Source organism: Piliocolobus tephrosceles, chromosome X, assembly GCF_002776525.5.
Source record: "Piliocolobus tephrosceles isolate RC106 chromosome X, ASM277652v3, whole genome shotgun sequence".
NCBI classification, from domain to species: Eukaryota; Metazoa; Chordata; class Mammalia; order Primates; family Cercopithecidae; genus Piliocolobus; species Piliocolobus tephrosceles.
The window spans coordinates 75,808,637-75,828,522 of NC_045455.1; the positions used below are offsets into that span (position 1 = coordinate 75,808,637).

The 19,886-nt window shown below is 39.5% G+C and overlaps 1 protein-coding gene across 3 annotated transcripts in view; it reads left to right on the forward strand.

Annotated features, from left to right (window-relative positions):
• The window catches only part of MRPS31 (mitochondrial ribosomal protein S31), a 57,821-nt gene extending 38,580 nt beyond the window's left edge, over window positions 1-19,241 (forward strand). For all 3 annotated transcript variants that reach the window (XM_023208880.2, XM_023208881.1, XM_023208882.1), the window contains 2 exons: window positions 2,689-2,832; window positions 18,943-19,241. In XM_023208880.2, the coding sequence (XP_023064648.1) occupies window positions 2,689-2,832; window positions 18,943-19,172 (374 nt within the window). In that variant the 3' untranslated portion in view covers window positions 19,173-19,241. The remainder of the gene's footprint in view (window positions 1-2,688; window positions 2,833-18,942) is intronic.
• Window positions 19,242-19,886: the final 645 nt, after the last annotated feature.

The following is a 19,886-nucleotide window of genomic DNA, read 5'->3' on the forward strand; positions in this document are numbered from 1 at the left end:
GCAAAACTCTGTCTCAAAAAGAAAAAAAGAAAGAAAGAAATTGGTTGTCAGGGCAGCTGCTATTGTCCAACCAAAAGAGACACTTGAAGATTCTTGAGATTCTTGAAGGAACCAGCTTACTTTTTAAAATGAAAAAATCTTATTTCTAAAACTGAAGTTAGTTGGCAAGGAAGCACTAAAGTTTTATGTATTTGATAAAACAGTATCAAATGATTATACTCCAGTGAGGACAATAGCACACAAATTTATGTAATAATTTACTTTAATGAAGGTACTGTGTGAATATGCTATACTTGCATGAGTCTAAAGAATGATTTTTGTTCCCAGTTAAATACAAGAATAGCAAAATGTGGAAACGTAAATTTAGCAATTGTTCACTGTTGTTTTCCCACCACCTGAAATAATACTGGAAATATAGTTGGCATTCAGTAATTTTTTTATTGACTGATTGAATGAGTTATTCTGTTCCATGATTCCCATGTCTTGTTCCCCACTAAGTTCTTACCACTGCTACAAAGGATATAGTCGTAGGCCCTACTAGTTATCCTAGAGTCCACAGGCAGCATAGTTTAACAGAAAGAGTGTTGGTGTTGTGTAGAACTGGATTCCAATTCAGATTCTGCCGCACTAACCTTTCCCCACCTGTAAAATGAGGGTTACTACATACATCTCAAAGATTAAATGAGGTAATCTGAGAAAAGTGTCAGGCACAGTGCCTGGAACATAGTGCATATTTAATAAATGCTTACAAATATTAGCAAGTGTAAAAATATAGTGATGATCCTAATGATGATGGAAAAGATATAGGTCAGTCAGTGACCACCAAGTGAAAGATAACTGAGACAATTAACTTATTTTACTGGTGTTATTGCTCTGTAAATGTGGCTAGTTGAGGCTGACAACTGATTGGTTCCCAGTATTAGATGATCTAGGCCAAAATACTTAATATCTACACACATTTCTGCACATAAAGCCTTGTAGAAATAGATTCAGAAAAAGCAAAATAGATAAAATAAGGCTTACCCAGGTAGAAGAGTAATTGAGGTATTTGTTGATATGCGTTAGTGGGCTTGGCAAAAGTGGGTAAAGAGGTAAGCTGGAGGATAGATCATATGCAGTCTATGCCTTTAAACCGGAAATTGTGTTCCTAGGAATTTGTTCTAAGGGAATATTACAGATATGCACAGAATACAAGGACATTTGTCACTATAGTATTTAAAAGAGAAAATATATAAATGATCAAAATATTCAGTAGTAGGGGATTAATTGTGAAAAAAGTAGATTACCAAACTATATGATCCTCATTTATTTTAAAAAGTGATATCACACAGAAAAAAATAAGAAAAAAATATTGGTAAAAATAACTAAAGAATAAAAATATAGGAAAAACGGTAGCCAAGGGATAGATACTGATACTCATTTTCTTTTTACAACTTTATTAAGGTATAATTTGTGTGCAACAAACTGCATATATTTAAAGTATATAACTTGACTAATTTTGACAAATGTATACACACATGAAAATATCAGTTATAATTCTGAACATTTTCATGAACCTCCAAAGTTTCCTTGTGTCCTTTTGCAGTAAATGCAGACACACACACCCACACACAGTACGTAGGCAACCTTTGATCTGCTTTCTGTTACAGTAGATTAGTTTGTATCTTTTTAGAACTATACATAACTGAAATCACTTAGTATGTACTCCTTTGCATTTGGCTTCTTTGACTCAGCATAATGATTTGAGATTCATCCATATGCTGTTACATGTACTAGTAACGCATTTTTATTACTGAGTAGTATACAGTTGTATGGATGTATCACATTTTTGTGCCTGTTCACCTGTTAGTGGACATTTGGGTTGTTTCCCAAGTTACAACCCACATTTGGCTATTACAAAGAAAGCTGCCATTAACTTTTGTGTACAAGTCTTTGTGGGGACATGTATTATCTCTTGGGTGAATATCCAGGGATGAAACGACTATGTTGAATAATAGATATATTTTTAACTTTTTAAGAAGCCATCAAACTTCCAAGGTGGTTGTACCATTTTATGTTCCTAGCAGCAGTAACTGGTGGGAATATGGCTCATTTTCAAAAGATGATCTGAAGTTTCAGAAGTAAATAAGTTATTGAAACATGTAATATGATAGTGGTAATTAGCCAACATGATAATACATTACTCATAGGGTTGGTTGTGAGAATTACATGCACTAATGCGTAAAATAAATGCATTTAAGTACAGAGGAAGTAATCAGTATTCATTAGCAGTTTTGTTATTCTGTTAATATAACTTCTTTGGTTGTTAACAGTAGTACATTTGTAACTAATTTTGATAGACTAAAGATCAACAGGCTAGACTTTAAAAATCAAAGTCACATATTCTACAAAAAACATTCACATTCATAAAAATACCCTTAAACAAAACACAAATTTATTTTTTCTTTCCAGTAGAGGGGGCAGTGATTACCTGGCATTGTTATAAAAGAAAAGTTAAGCTTGCCATTATTGTAGTTACAATTTTTAATATAATTTTTGCAGTTATCTCTCAGTAACTTTTTATTATATACTATTTAATTATGAGTATCAGGGTCTGAAAAATACATGATCCATTCAGGATTGGTTGTAACTTTTTCAAAAAGACACTTACATTGACTTGTTCTTATTTAAAATGTCTTTATTGTACAGACGCATCACCTTCACTTTGGGATGTGGAATTTGCTAAGCAGTTAGCCACAGTAAATGAACAACCCCTTCAGAATGGGTTTGAAGAGCTGATCCAGTGGACAAAAGAGGGGAAACTATGGGAGTACCCAATTAACAATGAAGCAGGTATGTGTTAATTTCAGGGGGTTATAAAATGTATTGAGTTTATTTCTGCCAGATACTTGCTTTTAGAGTGTAGATACTTACATGAATTTCAAAACCTTTTGTGGATATCTTCATGGTTCCCTAATATAAATGTGACAAGGTTTTTTAAAAAAGATGTTAGAATTTCACTTACTTTTAGATATTCGATAAGGAAAATGAAGAAGTAAAACTATATGGCAAAAATCCAGCGTGAATTTCTATGACATAAAAGGCCTGAGAACTACAAATGATACCAGTTTTCTAATTGCTAAACAGGATATTACTTGGTGGATCTTCAATAAATTACATAAGGCGTATGAGATTATACTTAAATTTTGGAGAACATTACAACTCTTTTTGTTTGTTTGTTTGTTTGTTTGTTTTTTTAAGACGGAGTCTCGCTCTGTGGCCTGGGCTGGAGTGCAGTGGCCGGATCTCAATTCACTGCAAGCTCCGCCTCCCGGGTTTATGCCATTCTCCTGCCTCAGCCTCCGGAGTAGCTGGGACTACAGGCGCCCGCCACCTCGCCCGGCTAGTTTTTTGTATTTTTTTTAGTAGAGACGGGGTTTCACCGTGTTAGCCAGGATGGTCTTGATCTCCTGACCTCGTGATCCACCCATCTCGGCCTCCCAAAGTGCTGGGATTATAGGCTTCAGCCACCACACCCGGCCGAATATTACAACTCTTAAAGTCTCATGCTGGTGTCCTTTAGTCATAAAACCATTGCATTAATGAGGTACAAGGAACTTGTATGAGCCACTCAAAGCAAAAACCTTAGTAGGCTTTGGAAATCTTTGCCCGCATAATACAGATGCTTTGAACTGGCAACGGAGTATCATCTACTTTACTGGGTATTTTTTGGAGATGTTACCTCTTCCTAAAGCAAAAGAAAAGCAGCATTACTATGCTATTTATTTTTTATGATACCTATGTTGTCATCAGTTAAACATTTTAATTGAGTTTATAGATGTATTTTTTTTTTTTTTTTTTTTCTGAGACAGAGTCTCGCTCTGTCACCCAAACTGGAGTGTAGTGGCCGGATCTCAGCTCACTGCAAGCTCCGCCTTTCGGGTTCACGCCATTCTCCTGCCTCAGCCTCCCGAGTAGCTGGGACTATAGGCGCCCGCCACCTCGCCCGGCTAGTTTTTTGTATTTTTTTGGTAGAGACGGGGTTTCACCGGGTTAGCCAGGATGGTTTCGATCTCCTGACCTTGTGATCTGCTCGTCTCAGCCTCCCAAAGTGCTGGGATTACAGGCTTGAGCCACCGTGCCCGGCCTATAGATGTATTTTGAATTGGAAAAGATTCATGGCTGGGCGCAGCTCACGCCTGTATTCCCAGCACTTTGGGGAGGCTGAGGCGGGTGGATCACCTGAGATCACGAGTTTGAGATCAGCCTGGCCACCATGGTGAAACCCCTTCTCTACTGAAAATACAAAATTAGCCGGGCGTAATGGCACATGCCTGTAACCCCAGCTACTCAGGAGATTGAGGCAGGAGAATTGCTTGAACCTGGGAGGCGGAGGTTGCAGTGAGCCAAGATTGCACTATTGCACTCCAGCCTGGGCAACAAAAGTGAAACTTCATCTCAAAAAACAAAAAAAAAAAGAGAAAAGATTCATTTGCTTTTAGGCTAAGATTAGCTAGAAGTTGGAAAAGCCTAAATAAGTCTTAGGAAAATGTAGTCCGTATTTTAACCTTCATTGATGTTACGGTATCATTGTAATATCTTAATTTTTGATAATCTTTTATTTGTTGGATTAATAGGTGGAATGGAAGCTTAAGTATCAGAAATATTTAGTCTTATATGTAAATAGCATAAAGTGTTACTTTTTATAGGAAAACTTTAGAGACTTTACAGATTCTTTTAGCAAATTCTTAATATTCTGTGTATTCATACTGTTTTTGCTTTTTGAGACAGAATCTCTCTCTGTCACCCAGACTGGAGTGCAGTGGCGCTATCTCAGCTTACTGCAACTGCCACCTCCCGGGTTCACGCAATTCTCATGCCTCAGCTTCCCGAGTACCTGGGATTAGAGGCATGCACCACCACACCCAGCTAATTTTTGTATTTTTAGTAGAGACAGGGTTTTGCAGTGTTGGCCAGGCTGGTCTCAAACTCCTGACCTCGGGTGATCTGCCCACCTTGGCCTCCCAAAGTGCTGGGATTACAGGTGTGAGCCACCGCGCCTGGCCTGTATATTCATATTGTACCTGCAATAATATAGAATACTGTGTTTCATGTATTACATAACCTATGTGTTGCTTAAAGTATGGTTTCTATGTTCTGGAAAGTATCAGGGTAAGGTAAAAAGACCAACGCCTTTTTAGTTGTGCAAACCTGAGTGCCAGCTCTGTCCATTTTAGCCATTTGCCTTTGAGGAAATTATTTAAGCTCCTGAGCCTCAGTATCTTCTTCTGTAAAATAATATCTGATTTAAGGAAAGATTTGGTTTACTCTTACATGTTTACATTTCATTATTTGAAGAAACTTGGGTGTTCCAAGTCCTCATGGTTAAAAACCTGATTAAAAAACCCAGTATTAGGCTGGGCACAGTGGCTCATGCCTGTAATCATAGCCACTTGGGAGGCTGAGGCAGGAGAATCACTTGAACCCAGGAGGCAGAGGTTGCAGTGAGCCAAGATTGTGCCACGGCACTCCAGCCTGGGTGACAGAGCGAAACTCTGTCTCAAAAAAAAAGAAAGAAAGAATTAAAAAAAAACAGTATTGAGGTATAATAATGTGACTTTATTCAGGAGAGTCAGTGAAGCATAGTGGTTTTAGAAGTTCAAGATCCTGAGTAAGTTACAGACTTGATCTCTCCAAGCCTCACTTCCTTCATCTCTAAAATGATGGGAATAATAATAGGACTCATTATACAAGATTGGTGTGAGGAGTAAGTGAGGTTAAACAAGTAAAGCGTCATCACCATCATCACCCCTGTTTCTACAGCAACAATATTGTGAGGGGGTTTGCTTCTGTAACGGTTTTCCATTGTATACTGTAACATTTTATTTTTCAAAATTTTACTTTATACTGGAACATTTTAAATCTTAAAATATTAATAAGGATCGTATGTATTATCTGGGAACCACCAAGTAGGGTGTTAGGAAACCATGAACTCATGGTATATTGTCATCCGCAGTGAAACACTTCAGTGCGTCAAAGTTTGATCAAACTGCAACGGAATTTATCTTAAATTTGACCTGGTTTCTGAGAAAATGTAGTTTCTAAAAAAGGAGAGAAGCATGTTTTTTTGGTCAGGTTGGGGAGATAAATGTGACAACTATCCACATGACACTTCATATTATTGATATTTCAGGGCTGGAAAAGGAGGTGGTAGGTAACTCATTTTCAGCTCCTTAAGGCATTGTTATCTGAAGTAAAAACAGGAAAGGACTATGGAAACTGTCACTTTGATCACTGCCCTGGGTGCACACTTAGAAACTTGTACTTTGAGAAACTGGTGTTGTAACCTGACACCTCAACAATTCAATCACTTTCTTTTATATTTCTTATACTTAAATGTTGAAATGAATGAAATACCTTTCTTTCCCTACTAATAATTAGCTTTATGAAGATTTATTTGGATTCTTTTGGGGAAAGATATTTTGTTTTGTTTTTAGTAGTATTGGAACATAATATTGAAAATGACAAAGTGACATGTGGTGTGTTTACAGTTTAGTTCGCAGTATGGTGTTTTTCCATTATATAAAAAATTAAGGTTTGTTGTTTTGCCACTTAATGCATATAAATTATTTTTCCAATTGAGAATAGCTTTTTTTTCTGTTTCTGTTTTAAGAGCTTGTTAGTCCCTTGTGCTTTGCCTTCATGGAGATTTACAAGCGCTATTAGATGGAATTGTTCTCACCTAGACTTGGCACTAGTTTGTATATTGGATTGTTAATGATCCATTTTTATTTTAGCCTCTACTTTGATTTTAACTAAATTTAATCACATTTATGCTTACCCAGTAACAGAGTGTTTCTAAGGCTGGTTTTTATGGGGGAGAGGGGATTTGTTGAGGGGGAGTGTTGGCTTCTTTCATATAACATAAAAGCATGATCCATGAAAGAAGAAAGTGGTAAGTTGAACTATATTGAAAATAAGACATTTGCACTGTGAAAGATACTGTTAAAATATAAAAAGACAAGCCACAGAGTAGGAGAAAATATTTGCAAAACACATATCCATGATAAAGGACAGGTATACAAAATACATATTAAAAATTCTTGGCCGGGTATGGTGGCTCACACCTGTAATCCCAGCACTTTGGGAGGCCGAGGCAGGTGTATCACCTGAGGTCACGAGTTCAAGACCAGCCTGGCCAACATGGTGAAACCCCATCTCTACTAAAAATACAAAATTAGCCGGGCGTGGTGGCGCATGCCTGTAATTCCAGCTACTCGGAAGGCTGAGGCAGGAGAATCACTTAAAGCCGGGAGGCGGAGGCTGTGGTGAGCCGAGATTGCACCATTGTACTCCAGCCTGGGCAACAAGAGTGAAACTCCGTCTCAAATAAAATAAAATAAGATTTAAAATAAAATAAAATATAAAATAAAATAAAATAAAAGCAAAATATGGCCGGGTGCAGTGGCTCATGCCTGTAATCCCAGCACTTTAGGAGGCCCAGGTGGGTGGATCACTTGAGGTTAGGAGTTTGAGACCAGACTGGCCAACATGGTAAAACCCCATCTCCTCTAAAAATCTCCTCTAAAAATATAAAACTTAACCAGGCTTGGTGGTGCACACCTGTAATCCCAGCTACTCAGGAGGCTGAGGCATGAGAATCTCTTGAACTCAGGACAGGGAGGTTGCAGTGAGCTGAGATCTCACCACTGCACTCCAGTCTAGGTGACAGAGCAAGACTCCATCTCAAAAATAAATAAATAGAAATAAAATGGGCTGGGTGCGGTGGCTTGAGCCTGAAATCCCAGCACTTTGAGAGGCCGAGGTGGGCAGATCACCTCAGATAAGGAGTTTGAGACCAGCCTGGCCAAAATGGCGAAACTCGGCCTCTACTGAAAATGCAATAATTAGCCAGGTGTGATGGCGGGGCCTGTAATCCCAGCTACTTGGGAGGCTGAGGCATGCGAATTGTTTTGCTATTGTGAACAGTGCTGCAGTGAACATACATTGCTTGAACCTGGGAGGCGGAGATCACGCCACTGCACTCCAACCTGGGTGACAGAGCGCGACTCTATCTCAAAAATAAATAAATACATAAATACATAAATAAATAAAAATAAAATGGCAAAATATCTGTTCACTTTACCAAAGAACATATAAGGATGGCATATGACAACATCATATGGGCCGGGCGTGGTGGCTCAAGCCTGTAATCCCAGCACTGTGGGAGGCCAAGGCGGGCAGATCACGAGGTCAGGAGATCAAGACCATCCTGGCTAACACAGTGAAACTCCGTCTCTACTAAAAAATACAAAAAACTAGCCGGGCGAGGTGGCGGGCGCCTGTAGTCCCAGCTACTCGGAGGCTGAGGCAGGAGAATGGCGTGAACCTGGGAGGCGGAGCTTGCAGTGAGCTGAGATCCGGCTACTGCACTCCAGTCCGGGCGACAGAGCGAGACTCTGCCTTAAAAAAAAAAAAAAAAAAGAAAACATCATATGTTGTTAGGGAATTGTAAATTATTTTTTCAAATAGCTAAATGTTTAGCTATTTGATTTATGTCTCCTTTTTAATTTATGTCTCCTTTTTAAAACTCTCATTTATTTGTGTCTCTAATTTGTGTTTTCTTCCTATTTTTGTATTTCCAACTCTCAGGTTCAGGGGTACATGCACTACTTTGTTATGTGGGTGAATGGAGTATCATGGGGGTTTGGTGTACAGATAATTTTGTCACCCAGGTGATCAGCATAATACCTGAAAGGTGGTTTCCCAATCTTCACCCTCCTCCTGCCCTCCACCCTCAAATAGGCCCCAGTGTCTGTTGTTCCCTTCTTTGTGTTATATGTACTCAGTGTTTAGCTTCCACTTATAAGTGAGGACATACAGTATTTGGTTTTCTGTTTCTTCATTAATTCACTTAGGATAATGGCCCCCAGCTCCATCCATGTTGCAGCAAAGGCCATGACCTCATTATTTTTGTAGTTGCATAGTATCCCATGGTGTGTATGCACCCCATTTTCTTTATCCAGTCCACCATTCATGGGCACCTAGGTTGATTCCATGTCTTTGCTATTGTGAATAGTGCTGCAGTGAACATACATATGCATGTATCTTTATGAAAGAATAATGTATATTCCTTTGGGCATATTCCCAGTAATCGGATTGCTAAGTTGAATGGTAGTTCTGTTTTAAGTTCTTTGAGAAATCTCCAGACTGCTTTCCACAGTGGCTGAACTGATTTACATTCCCACCAACAGTGTATACGCGTTCCCTTTCTTCTGCAACCTTATGAGCATCTGTTGTTTTCAACATTTTAATACTAGCCATTCAGACTGGTGTGAGATGGTATTTCGTTGGGTTTTGATTTTCATTGCCTGGATGATCCGTGATAATGAGCATTTTTCATATGTTTGCTGGCCATGTGTATGTCTTCTTTGGAGAAGTGTCTGTTCATGTCCATATGCCCATTTTTTAATAGGGTTGATTGTTTTTTGCTTCTTCAATTGTTTGAGTTCCTTATAGATTCTGGATATTAGACCTTTGTCGGATGCATAGTTTGCAGATACTTTCTGTCATTCTGTAGGTTTTCTGTTTATTAAAATTTTTTTGCTGTGCAGAAGCTCTTTAATTAGGTCCCACTTCTCAATTTTTGTTTGTGTTACAGTTGCTTTTTTTTTTTTTTTGAGACAGAGTTTTCGCTCTTGTTGCCCAGGCTAGAGAGTGCATTGGCGCGATTCAGCTTACTGCAACCTTTACTTCCTGGGTTCAAGTGATTCTCCTGCCTCAGCCTTCCAATTAGCTGGGATTAGAGGCACCTGCCACCATGCCCAGCTAATTCTTTTTGTATTTTTAGTAGAGGCAGGGTTTCACCATGTTGACGAGGCTGGTCTTGAACTCCTGACCTCAGGTGATCTGCCCGCTTCAGCTTCCCAAAGTGCTGTGATTACAGTAGTGAGTCACTGCGCCGGGTCTACAGTTGCTTTTTTATTTAGTCATGAAGTCCTTGCCTGGGCTTTGTCTAGAATGGTATTTCCTAGGTCTTCTTGTAGGGTTTTTATACTTTCAGATTTCACATTTAAGCTTTTAATCCGTCTTGAGTTGATTTTTGTATATGGTCAAAGGTGGGGGGGTCCAGTTTCAGTCTTCTGCATATGGCTAGTCTAAGGCTAATTTTTGATATGCTTTCCTAGAGTAATTCTCAATTTAGAGGCCTCAGTGGGCAAAGAAGATCAGGACGAAAGTTAATCACACTTTGGTTTTTATTCTTTAATTGGTTTAAACTTTTTCACTTCTTACGTGTCCTCTGGGGTATCTGGAATATGTGCTGTAATATGATCCAACAAGAACAGTGAGAAAAGTTCTAATTACCATAAAACCCTAAAGAAGGGCTCTGTTATTTGGGCAAGTATAGTGTGGAGAAAATTAGGGGAGGTGTAAAGATTATTAGGTATGTGCTAACTGAAAGATAGCAGGATTTGTTTGTTGTTTTAGATGAGATTATGGCCTGTGAACAGTAGCCTTAAAGTACTGACAGGAAAATAAATAATAGTTTTGATAATACATAGAGGTGGAAACAACAATTCAACGTGAAAATGACTGAGTTTGGTTCAGTGCTCTACTATGGCCTTCTCAAAAATAATTGGTCATTGCTATTAACTGGAATTTACCCTTTATTTGTTGTATCATATTTTAGAAGTGTATTCAATATTTAAAGCAGAATTAGACGTAATTAACCTGTCACCTTGATTGTGCATCATATAGGATTTCCTTATGTTTAATGTTTCACTGTCTCTTATGTTTTTTTTTACTGTATTGTGCTACTTTGGTTTATTAAAAATATTTTAAATTACGTAAATAATAATGAAAGTTTACTTGCAAAAAAGTCAAATTGTGTGAAAGAATATGTACTTTACTCCTCGGTTCTCTTCTTCTTTTCCTGAAATAACCATTGTCAATAGTTTGATACATGTCCTCTCAATCAACATTAAATGGCAGTTACACATTTATCTGCTGGTTTTTTTGACTTGTGTGGGAACATACCATACATATATTGTCCTGCAGTGTGTGTGTGTGTGTGTGTGTGTATTTTTTTTGTTAGCAGTATGTCTTGAAAGCATTTCCTTGTCAGTACATAGAGATAGAACTTACTCATTTTATAGTTCTATATGTCCGATTGTTACGAATGCAGACTATAATTTCTTTTGCCATTTTCCTTTTGAATGATGGAGCTATAGTAGATCCTTTTACACATGTTCTTGTGTACATGTTTGAGTACTTTCAATTCAGAATAGGTATATTTTAAATGGCAATAAATACTTACAAAGTCTCTTCTGAAATGATAGCCAGTCAACCAACTATGTAAAAATCCTATTTCTCCGCAGCCTAATACTGGATATTGTTAATCTTTCAAATGTTCTGGATAAAAGATGATATCACTGGTGTTTTTATTTGCATTTCCCTGATTGATAACCAGATTACACATCTTTTCATATGTTTATTGGCTATTTGTACTCCTCTGTGACTTACGTTTTTATATCCTTTGTTTCTGTTGGGCTGTTTGTTAATAGCGTTTGTAGGAACTCAATATACTACGGATTTAATTCTTAAACTCTTACATGTGTTGGAAATATGTTTCCCAGTTTGTCTCTTTGCCTTCTTTTAAAATAATTTGACTTTAAAAATCATAGTAAGCATTTAGTTTAATATAAAAGGTAATAATATAAAGCACAAGTCTTATAAAGCAGTTCTTTTTATCACCTATTAGACCTGTTCTCAGAGCCAACAGTTTTTAATCTTTGTGTTTTATTTTTTATATTTCTAAGTTATATGCTTACTTCTATCTACTTTAGATGTCATCTAGTGTATGTATCTTCTCCTCAAGTTTCCAGTGTAGATATATTACAATTTTTTGTAAGACCTGAATTCATTGTTTACACTAATATGACTATGGACAGTTGTGTGGGGTGTTGTTTTGTTATTTGGGGTTTTTTGAGACAGGGTCTCACTCTGTCACCAAGGCTGGAGTGCAGTGATAGGATCATGGCTCACTGCAGCCTGACATTCCTGGGCTTAAGTGATCCTTCCATCTCAGCCTTTCTAGTAAGGAGGACCACAGGCACACCACCATGCCTGGATAATTTTTTTTTTTTTTTTTCTAAAGATGAGGTCTCACTATGTTGCCCAGGCTGGCCTCAAACTCCTGGGCTGAAGTGATCCTCCTGCTTTGGCCTCCCAAAGTGCTGGGATTACAGGTGCGAGCCACTGTTCCCAGCCTGGAAAATTGTTTAATGGTAAGACAAAAAATGTACTATTTTTTTTTTCCTGTTCCCACCCAAAGTTAACAATTGCTTTATTTTTCTTTGTATTTGCTTTGTTTTTCCTTGAGTCTCTAACTAGGTTTTTCTACATTTCATAAAGCCTCTCAAATTCACATGCACAAAAATATTGGATTTCCTGTTAATTTTGTTTTTTGTCCATGGGTACCTGGAGCTCTTTGTCTGTAGCTGTCATCTATACCTAGGTCTTCTGGCACAGCTGTCTTCCTATCATTTTGCCCTCCTCCTGGGACTCCTGTCTCTTCTATGTTGGATACCCTTTCTTTATGGACCACATATTTTCTTCTCTATCTCATTTTGTTGAAGCACATGCTTTGAGACACTTGATCTATAAAATGCCTTTCCTCTATCTTGGTACTTTTTTAATGGTTTACTTGAGGATGAAATTCAAGATTGGAAATAGTTTCATTTCACAATAAACTTTTCCTCCATTGTCTTTCTTGCTCTGTCACCCAAGCTGATGTGCAGTGGCGTGATCTTAGCTCACTACAACCTCCACCTCTCAAGTTCAAGCGATTCTCCTGCCTCAGCCTCCTGTAGCTGGGATTACAGACATGAGCCACTACTCCTGGCCTTTTTTTTTTTTTTTTTTTGAGACAGAGTTTCACTCTGGTTATCCAAGCTAGAGTGCAGTGGCGCGTTCTTGGCTCACTGAAGCCTTGACCTCCCAGGCTCAGGTTATTTCCCACCTCGGCCTCCCGTACAGGCGCTCACCACCATGCCTGGCTAGTTTTTTATATTTTTATTAGGGATGGGGTTTCACTATGTTGCCCAGGCTGGTCTTGAACTGCTGGACTTAATAAGCAATCCACTCACCTCATCCTGCCAGAGTGCTGGGATTACAGCCGTGATCCACGTGCCCGGCCACTCCACCGTCTTATGTTGTTGAGCATGCTTTTGCCGTTTTTTTCCATTCTTCTCCTAGATTCATTGTATGTGATCTCTTTTATTTATTTTTTTGGTAACTTTTAGCATCTTCTTTTCGTAATAGTCATAAGTTTCAGGTGGGTTATCCTTGGAAAGGGATTATATTTGTTTACAATCATTGCTCTAGACATTATTAGATAATTTTAATCCAGTAACTTCGTTTTTCAGTTCTGGGTAAATTTTCTTGTATTATTTGATAATTTCAGCCTCCCAATCTTTTTCTTTTTCTCCTTTTGTTGTATGCTTTGGGGACATTCCTTAACTATTATCTTACAATCTCTCCATTGGATTTTTGTTTCTGATGCCATATTTTTAACTTCCAAATGCTTCATTGGGCTGGGTGTGGTGGCTCATGCCTGTAACCCCAGCACTTTGGGAGGCCGAGGCAGGCAGATCACCTGAGGTCAGGAGTTCGAGACCAGCCTGGCCAACATAGCAAAAACCCATCTCTACTAAAGATACAAAAATTAGCTGGGCATGGTGGTGAGTACCTGTAATCCCAGCTACTCAGGAGGCAGAGGTTGCAGTAAGCTGAGATTGCACCATTGCATTCCAGCCTGGGTAACAAGAATGAAACTCCCTCTCAAAAAAAAAAAAAAAAAAACTAAATGCATTGTTGTTGTTCTTTTTAGTATTAGATTTTTTCCCCAAAGTGTTGAGATTACAGACGTGAGCCACTGTGCCTGACCCAGTTTCATTTTCTTGAAGGCTCTGGGCTATAAATGTCACACATCACTTCTGTTTAGGTTCTGCTGGTAATAATTTAAACATATGCCCGTGCCTAACCCAGAACGGGCTAGGAACTGTAATGTTGCCGAACAGCCCTGTACAGGTTTTTTTCTTTCTTTTCTTTTAAGAGGTATAGTGTCACTCTGTCACTCATTCTGGAGTGCAGCAATGTGATCATAGCTTACTGCAGCCTCAAACTCCTAGACTGAAGTGATTGATCCTCCTGTCCCCAACGTTCCAGGTACTAGGACTACAGGTGCGCACCACCACGCCTGGCTAATTTTTAAATGTTCTGTAGAGACGGGGGTCTCACTTTGTTGCTCAGGCTGGTCTTAAACTCCTGACTTCAAGCTGTCCTCCTGCCTCGGCCTCCCAAAGTGCTGAGATTACAGACATGAGTCACCATCCCCTGCCCATGCACATGTTTAGTTCTTTTACCAAGATAAAAGGCCAGAATGGATTTGAGAGATAGGTATCAGTTCCTGCCAACATGTCTGTCACTTATGTTAGACACTTTCTTAAAATGTCTATTGTTCTTTGAATGGTTTTTTATACTTGAAAGGAAGCCATGAAAAGCTGTTTGTTAGATGCGTGTGAATGGATGGGACTAGTTAACTGGTAGCTTCATTTGAGAGGAATTGGGAAGGAACCTCTTCATTTAGGGACTTTCGTAACTCCATATTTATAATTCTTCTCACTGAGTTTCTCCAGTGAGAAATCTTCCAACCACTTGACGCTATAGGCGTTGGCTGTGAGATAATTTAGAATGTTTAGAATGTCTTTAGCGAATAGAGATTTAATTTGTACATAGCTCTGTAGCCTTTTTCTATTTATCTAGAACTTATTTTTGTATATAATGTACGTTCTTTATTGCTCTTTTTTTCCTTTGGGTGGGGGAAAGGGATTGGGGATGAGGGGAGTGTCTCATCATTCAGCATACAGACTTTCACTTAATTCTCCTCTTATCAATCCAACAACTTATTTCCTCTCCATTTTAATTTCTCCAAAAAGTAAACTGCTCATCTTCTTCAGGAGTGGAGGAGGATACGCAGCTAGAGGTGTATGTGGGAGATGGGACACTGGAAATCTAACTGTTCCCTAAACCCATTTTCAATTAATCCTCCTGGTTTTTGTTCCTTATCCCTACTCATAACTTCAGTGGTACCCGATTCCTCTATTCTTGAAGTTTTTTTGAAGTGTTTTTGCTTCTTGTCTTCCTCTTTTACAGATAGTTTTGGTATCCTCTCCTCTGCTAAGTCAGTTACTACTCATGTGTACACTTTGCATCTTCTACAGTTTTACTGCCATCTCTTGTCTGTTACTGTTGCTTTTTCTTTTCATCTTTGTGCTTTTGTACTTTTTACTCTTTTTGTGGCCATTTGGTAGGTGTCACAAGGGAGCAGAGATTTAAGCATGGGTTCAGTGTGCCACAGTTTAAGTCCTTGCTGCTTATCTTTTGTGTGTGTGTGTGTGTTGTTTTTTTTGTTTTGTTTTTGAGACAGAGTCTCACACCCTGTCGCCCAGGGTGGAGTGCAGTCGCGCAATAACAGCTCACTGCAGCCTTGACCTCTGGGCTTAGGTGATCCTCCCACCTCAGTCTCTTAAGTATGATAGCTGGGGCGGGGCACAGTGGCTCACGTCTGTAATCCCAGCACTTTGGGAGGCCGAGGGGGGGCGGGTCACGAGGTCAGGAGTTTGAGACCAGCCTGGCCAACATGGTAAAACCCTGTCTCTACTAAAAATACAAAAAGTAACCGGACCTGGTGGCAGGCGCCTGTAATCCCAGCTACTCTGGAGGCTGAGGCAGGAGAATCGCTTGAAATCAGAAGGCGGAGGTTGCAGTGAGCAGAGATCGTGCCACTGTGCTCCAGCCTGGGTGAAGAGGTGAAACTCTGTCTCAGAAAAGGAAAAGGAAAAAAAAAAAGTATGACAGCTGGGGTGACAGGCACATGCCACCATGCCTGGTTAATTTTTTTGTATTTTTGGTAGAGGTGGAGTTTCGTCAAGTTGCCCAGGCTAGTCTTGAGCTCCTGGGCTCAAACAGTCTACCTGCCTTGGTCTCCCAAAGTGCTGGAATTACAGGCATGAGCCACTGTGGCTGACCTTGCTGCTTATCTTTTAGTAAGATAATTTAGAATGTTTAGAACGTCTTTAGTGAATAGAGATTTAGTTTGTATATAGCTCTGGAGCCTTTTTCTATTTATCTAGAACTTATTTTTATATATAGTATACCCTCTTTATTGCTCTCTTTTTTTTCCTTTGCATTATATGTGCTAGTACCACTTGACTGTCATTCATTCATTGATTCATTCAGGAAGGATCTATTCATTCTGCCCTCCTGGAGCATTCTAAGTTAAAAAGACTGTTGATCTATGTTATCTTCTATTCATACAGCCAATCATACTTTTGAAAAAAATTAATATTACCAAGATAACATTAACCATCCTTTTTACTTTCAATCTACCTATGCGGTGTTTAAGGTGAATTTCTTATGAACAACATATAGTTGGTTTATGTTTTTATATCCACTGTGCCAATCTCTTGTCTTTTTTTTTTTTTTTTTTTGAGACGGAGTCTCTCTCTGTCGCCCAGGCTGGAGTGCAGTGGCCGGATCTCGGCTCACTGCAAGCTCTGTCTCCCGGGTTTACGCCATTCTCCTGCCTCAGCCTCCCGAGTAGCTGGGACTACAGGCGCCTGCCACCTCACCTGGCTAGTTTTTTTGTATTTTTTAGTAGAGACGGGTTTCACCATGTTAGCCAGGATGGTCTCGATCTCCTGACATCGTGATCCGCCCGCCTCGGCCTCCCAAAGTGCTGGGATTACAGGCTTGAGCCACCATGCCCGGCCGCCAATCTCTGTCTTAATTCATATACTTAGATTATTTACATTTAAAGTATTATTTTTTGTTCATTTTCTCTATTTCTCGTTCCTCTGTCTTTTCTTTTTTCTTTTTCTTTCTTTCTTTCTTTTTTTTTTAGACAGAGTCTCACTTTCTTGTCCAGGCTGGAGTGCAGTGGCACAATCTCAGCTCACTGCAAGCTCTGCCTCCCGGGTTCAAGCAGTTCTCCTGCCTCAGCCTTCTGAGTAGCTGGGACTACAGGCGCATGCCATCATGCCCAACTAATTTTTGTATTTTTAGTAGAGACGGGGTTTCAACACATTGGCCAGGCTGGTCTCGAACTCCTGATGTTGTGACCCTCCCCCCGCCCCCCCACCACCACCCAGCCTCCCAAAGTGTTGGGATTACAGGCGTGAGCAATCACTCCCAGCCTGCTCTGTCTTTTCTTGGCTCTTCTTTTTTTGAGACAGGGTCTCACTCTGTTGCCCAGGCTAGAGTGCAGTGGTGTGATCACAGCTCACTACAGCCTCGACCTTCCAGGCTCAGGTGATCCTCCCACCTCAGCCTTTCAAATAGCTGGGACTACAGGCATGTGCCATCACACCTGGCTACTTTTTTGTATTTGTTGTAGAGACAGGGTTTTACCATGTTTCCCAGTCTGGTCTTGAACTCTTGGGCTCAAGCAATCCCCCTGCCTCAGTCTCCCAAAGTACTGGGATTATAGGTGTGAGCCATGATGCCTGGTCTCTTAGCTTCTTATGAGCTGCCTGAACATTTTTCACGATTCCATCTTGTTTTATTTATGTATTTAAAAATATTTTTAAAGTGGGTTACCATTGTTTATGAAAATATTCATTAGCGACCGGGTGCAGTGGCTCACACCTGTGATCCCCGCACTTTGGGAGGCCGAGGCAGGTGGATGACCTGAGGTCAGGAGTTCAAGCCAGCCTGACCAATATGGTGAAACCCTATCTCTACTAAAAATACAAAAATCAGCTGGGCATGATGGCAGGTGCCTGTAATCACAGCTACTGGGGAGGCCGAGGGGAGAGGATCACTTGAACCTGGGAGATGGAGGTTGCAGGCAGCCAAGATTGTGCCACTGCACTCCAGCCTGGGCCACAAGAGCGAAGCTCCATCTCAAAAGAAAAAAATAATCATTAGAAATAATTGCTATCCTATTTATTTTTATTTATTTATTCATTTATTTTTTGAGACAGAGTGTTACTCTGTTGTTCAGGCTGAAATGTATTGGCTCAATCTTGGCTCCCTACAACTTTTGCCTCTCAGGTTCAAACAATTCTCATACCTCAGCCTCCCAAGTAGTTGGGATTACAGGCACATGCCATCACGCCTGGCTGAGTTTTTTGGTGTTTTTAGTGGAGACAGGGTTTCACCATGTTGGCCAGGCTTGTCTTGAACTCCTGACCTCGAGTGAGCCACCTGCCTTGGCCTCCTGAAGTGCTGGGATTATAGGCGTGAGCCGCCACACCTGGTCTTGCCACCACATTTTTAACATTTACGGCATGCTAGGCATTGTAAATGAACTTTATATAGAGTTTGTGTCTATTTGATCTTTACAAAAATGCCGGCAAGGCACTTTTGAGAACTTTTAATTCTCAGTATTGTGCCTGAGGAATCTGCTGCTCAGAGAAGTTAATTAGTTGGTCCAAAGTCACTGTTGTTAAATTGGTGGGCAAAGCTAGGTCTAACTCCAGGCCAGGCGCTGTGGCTCATGCCTGTAATCCCAGCACTTTGAGAGGCTGAGGCGGGCAGATAACTTGAGGTCAGGAGTTTGAGACCAGCCTGGCCAACATGGCGAAACACCGTCTCTACTAAAAATTAAAAAATTAGCTGGGCGTGGTGGTACGTGCTCGTAGTCCCAGCTACTCGGGAGGCTGAGGCAGGAGAATCATATGAAACCCAGAAGGCAGAGGTTGCAGTGAGCTGAGATCACGCCACTCCACTTCATCCGGGGCAACAGAGCAAGACTCCAACTCAAAAAAAAATACAACCTAGGTTCTAACTCCAAAGTTCATGCCTTAAACCATAATATTATATTACCGCAATATTATTTTTATGATGTAGGTTTTATATTTAAAATCATAATGTAATGTATTTTGTCTCATTTCCTAGGTTTTGATGATGATGGTTCAGAATTTCACGAACATATATTTCTGGAGAAACACCTGCAGAGCTTTCCAAAACAAGGACCAATTCGCCACTTCATGGAGCTGGTGACTTGTGGCCTTTCCAAAAACCCATATCTTAGTGTTAAACAGAAGGTTGAGCACATAGAGTGGTTTAGAAATTACTTTAATGAAAAAAAGGACATTCTAAAAGAAAGTAACATACCGTTCAATTAAGACCATGGAAATTTTTATTTCAAACAATTAGAGATGGATATGACAACTAAATAAAATAATTTTACTAGAGTTTGTATATGTTATGTTGATTATTACATTTGATTTGGCTGGTATAAGTGTTACATTGTTTTAAAAAATATGTTGGTAACCGAAAAATATTCTTGCATGAAGAAAAGTCATCAGTATTCATAGGTTCAAAAGAATATCTGAGAATTAGCAATGCATTTAAGACAACTCCTCCTGACCTTTTTCTTTTCACTCAGTGACTGTACTTCTTTGAAATACAATAGAATTGCTGGATGATATCACAGTACTATGTTATAACAGTTGAGATGATTTATAGACAGATATGTATGTACATATTTTTATTTGTTTACATTTGTACATACTTATATTTTACACTAAATTAACTACCCTCACCTAAGTCTGGGTCACTATAGATAAATTAATCTTGTAGAAATAAAGGGCTTATTCTAATCCATTCTAGTACTTTAGGTCTTCATGCCAAAGTTAGAATTATTTCTTTTCCATTATGCTGCTGAGCAGTGTGACTCAACTTTCATACAATTCAAAGGAATGAGAGCCAGGAGTGGCTCATGTGTATAATCCCAGCACTTTGAGAGGCTAAGGCAGGAAGATCACTTAAACCCATGAGTTTGAGACCAGCCTGGGCAACATAGGGAGAGGAGACCCTGTCTCTACAAAAAATTTAAA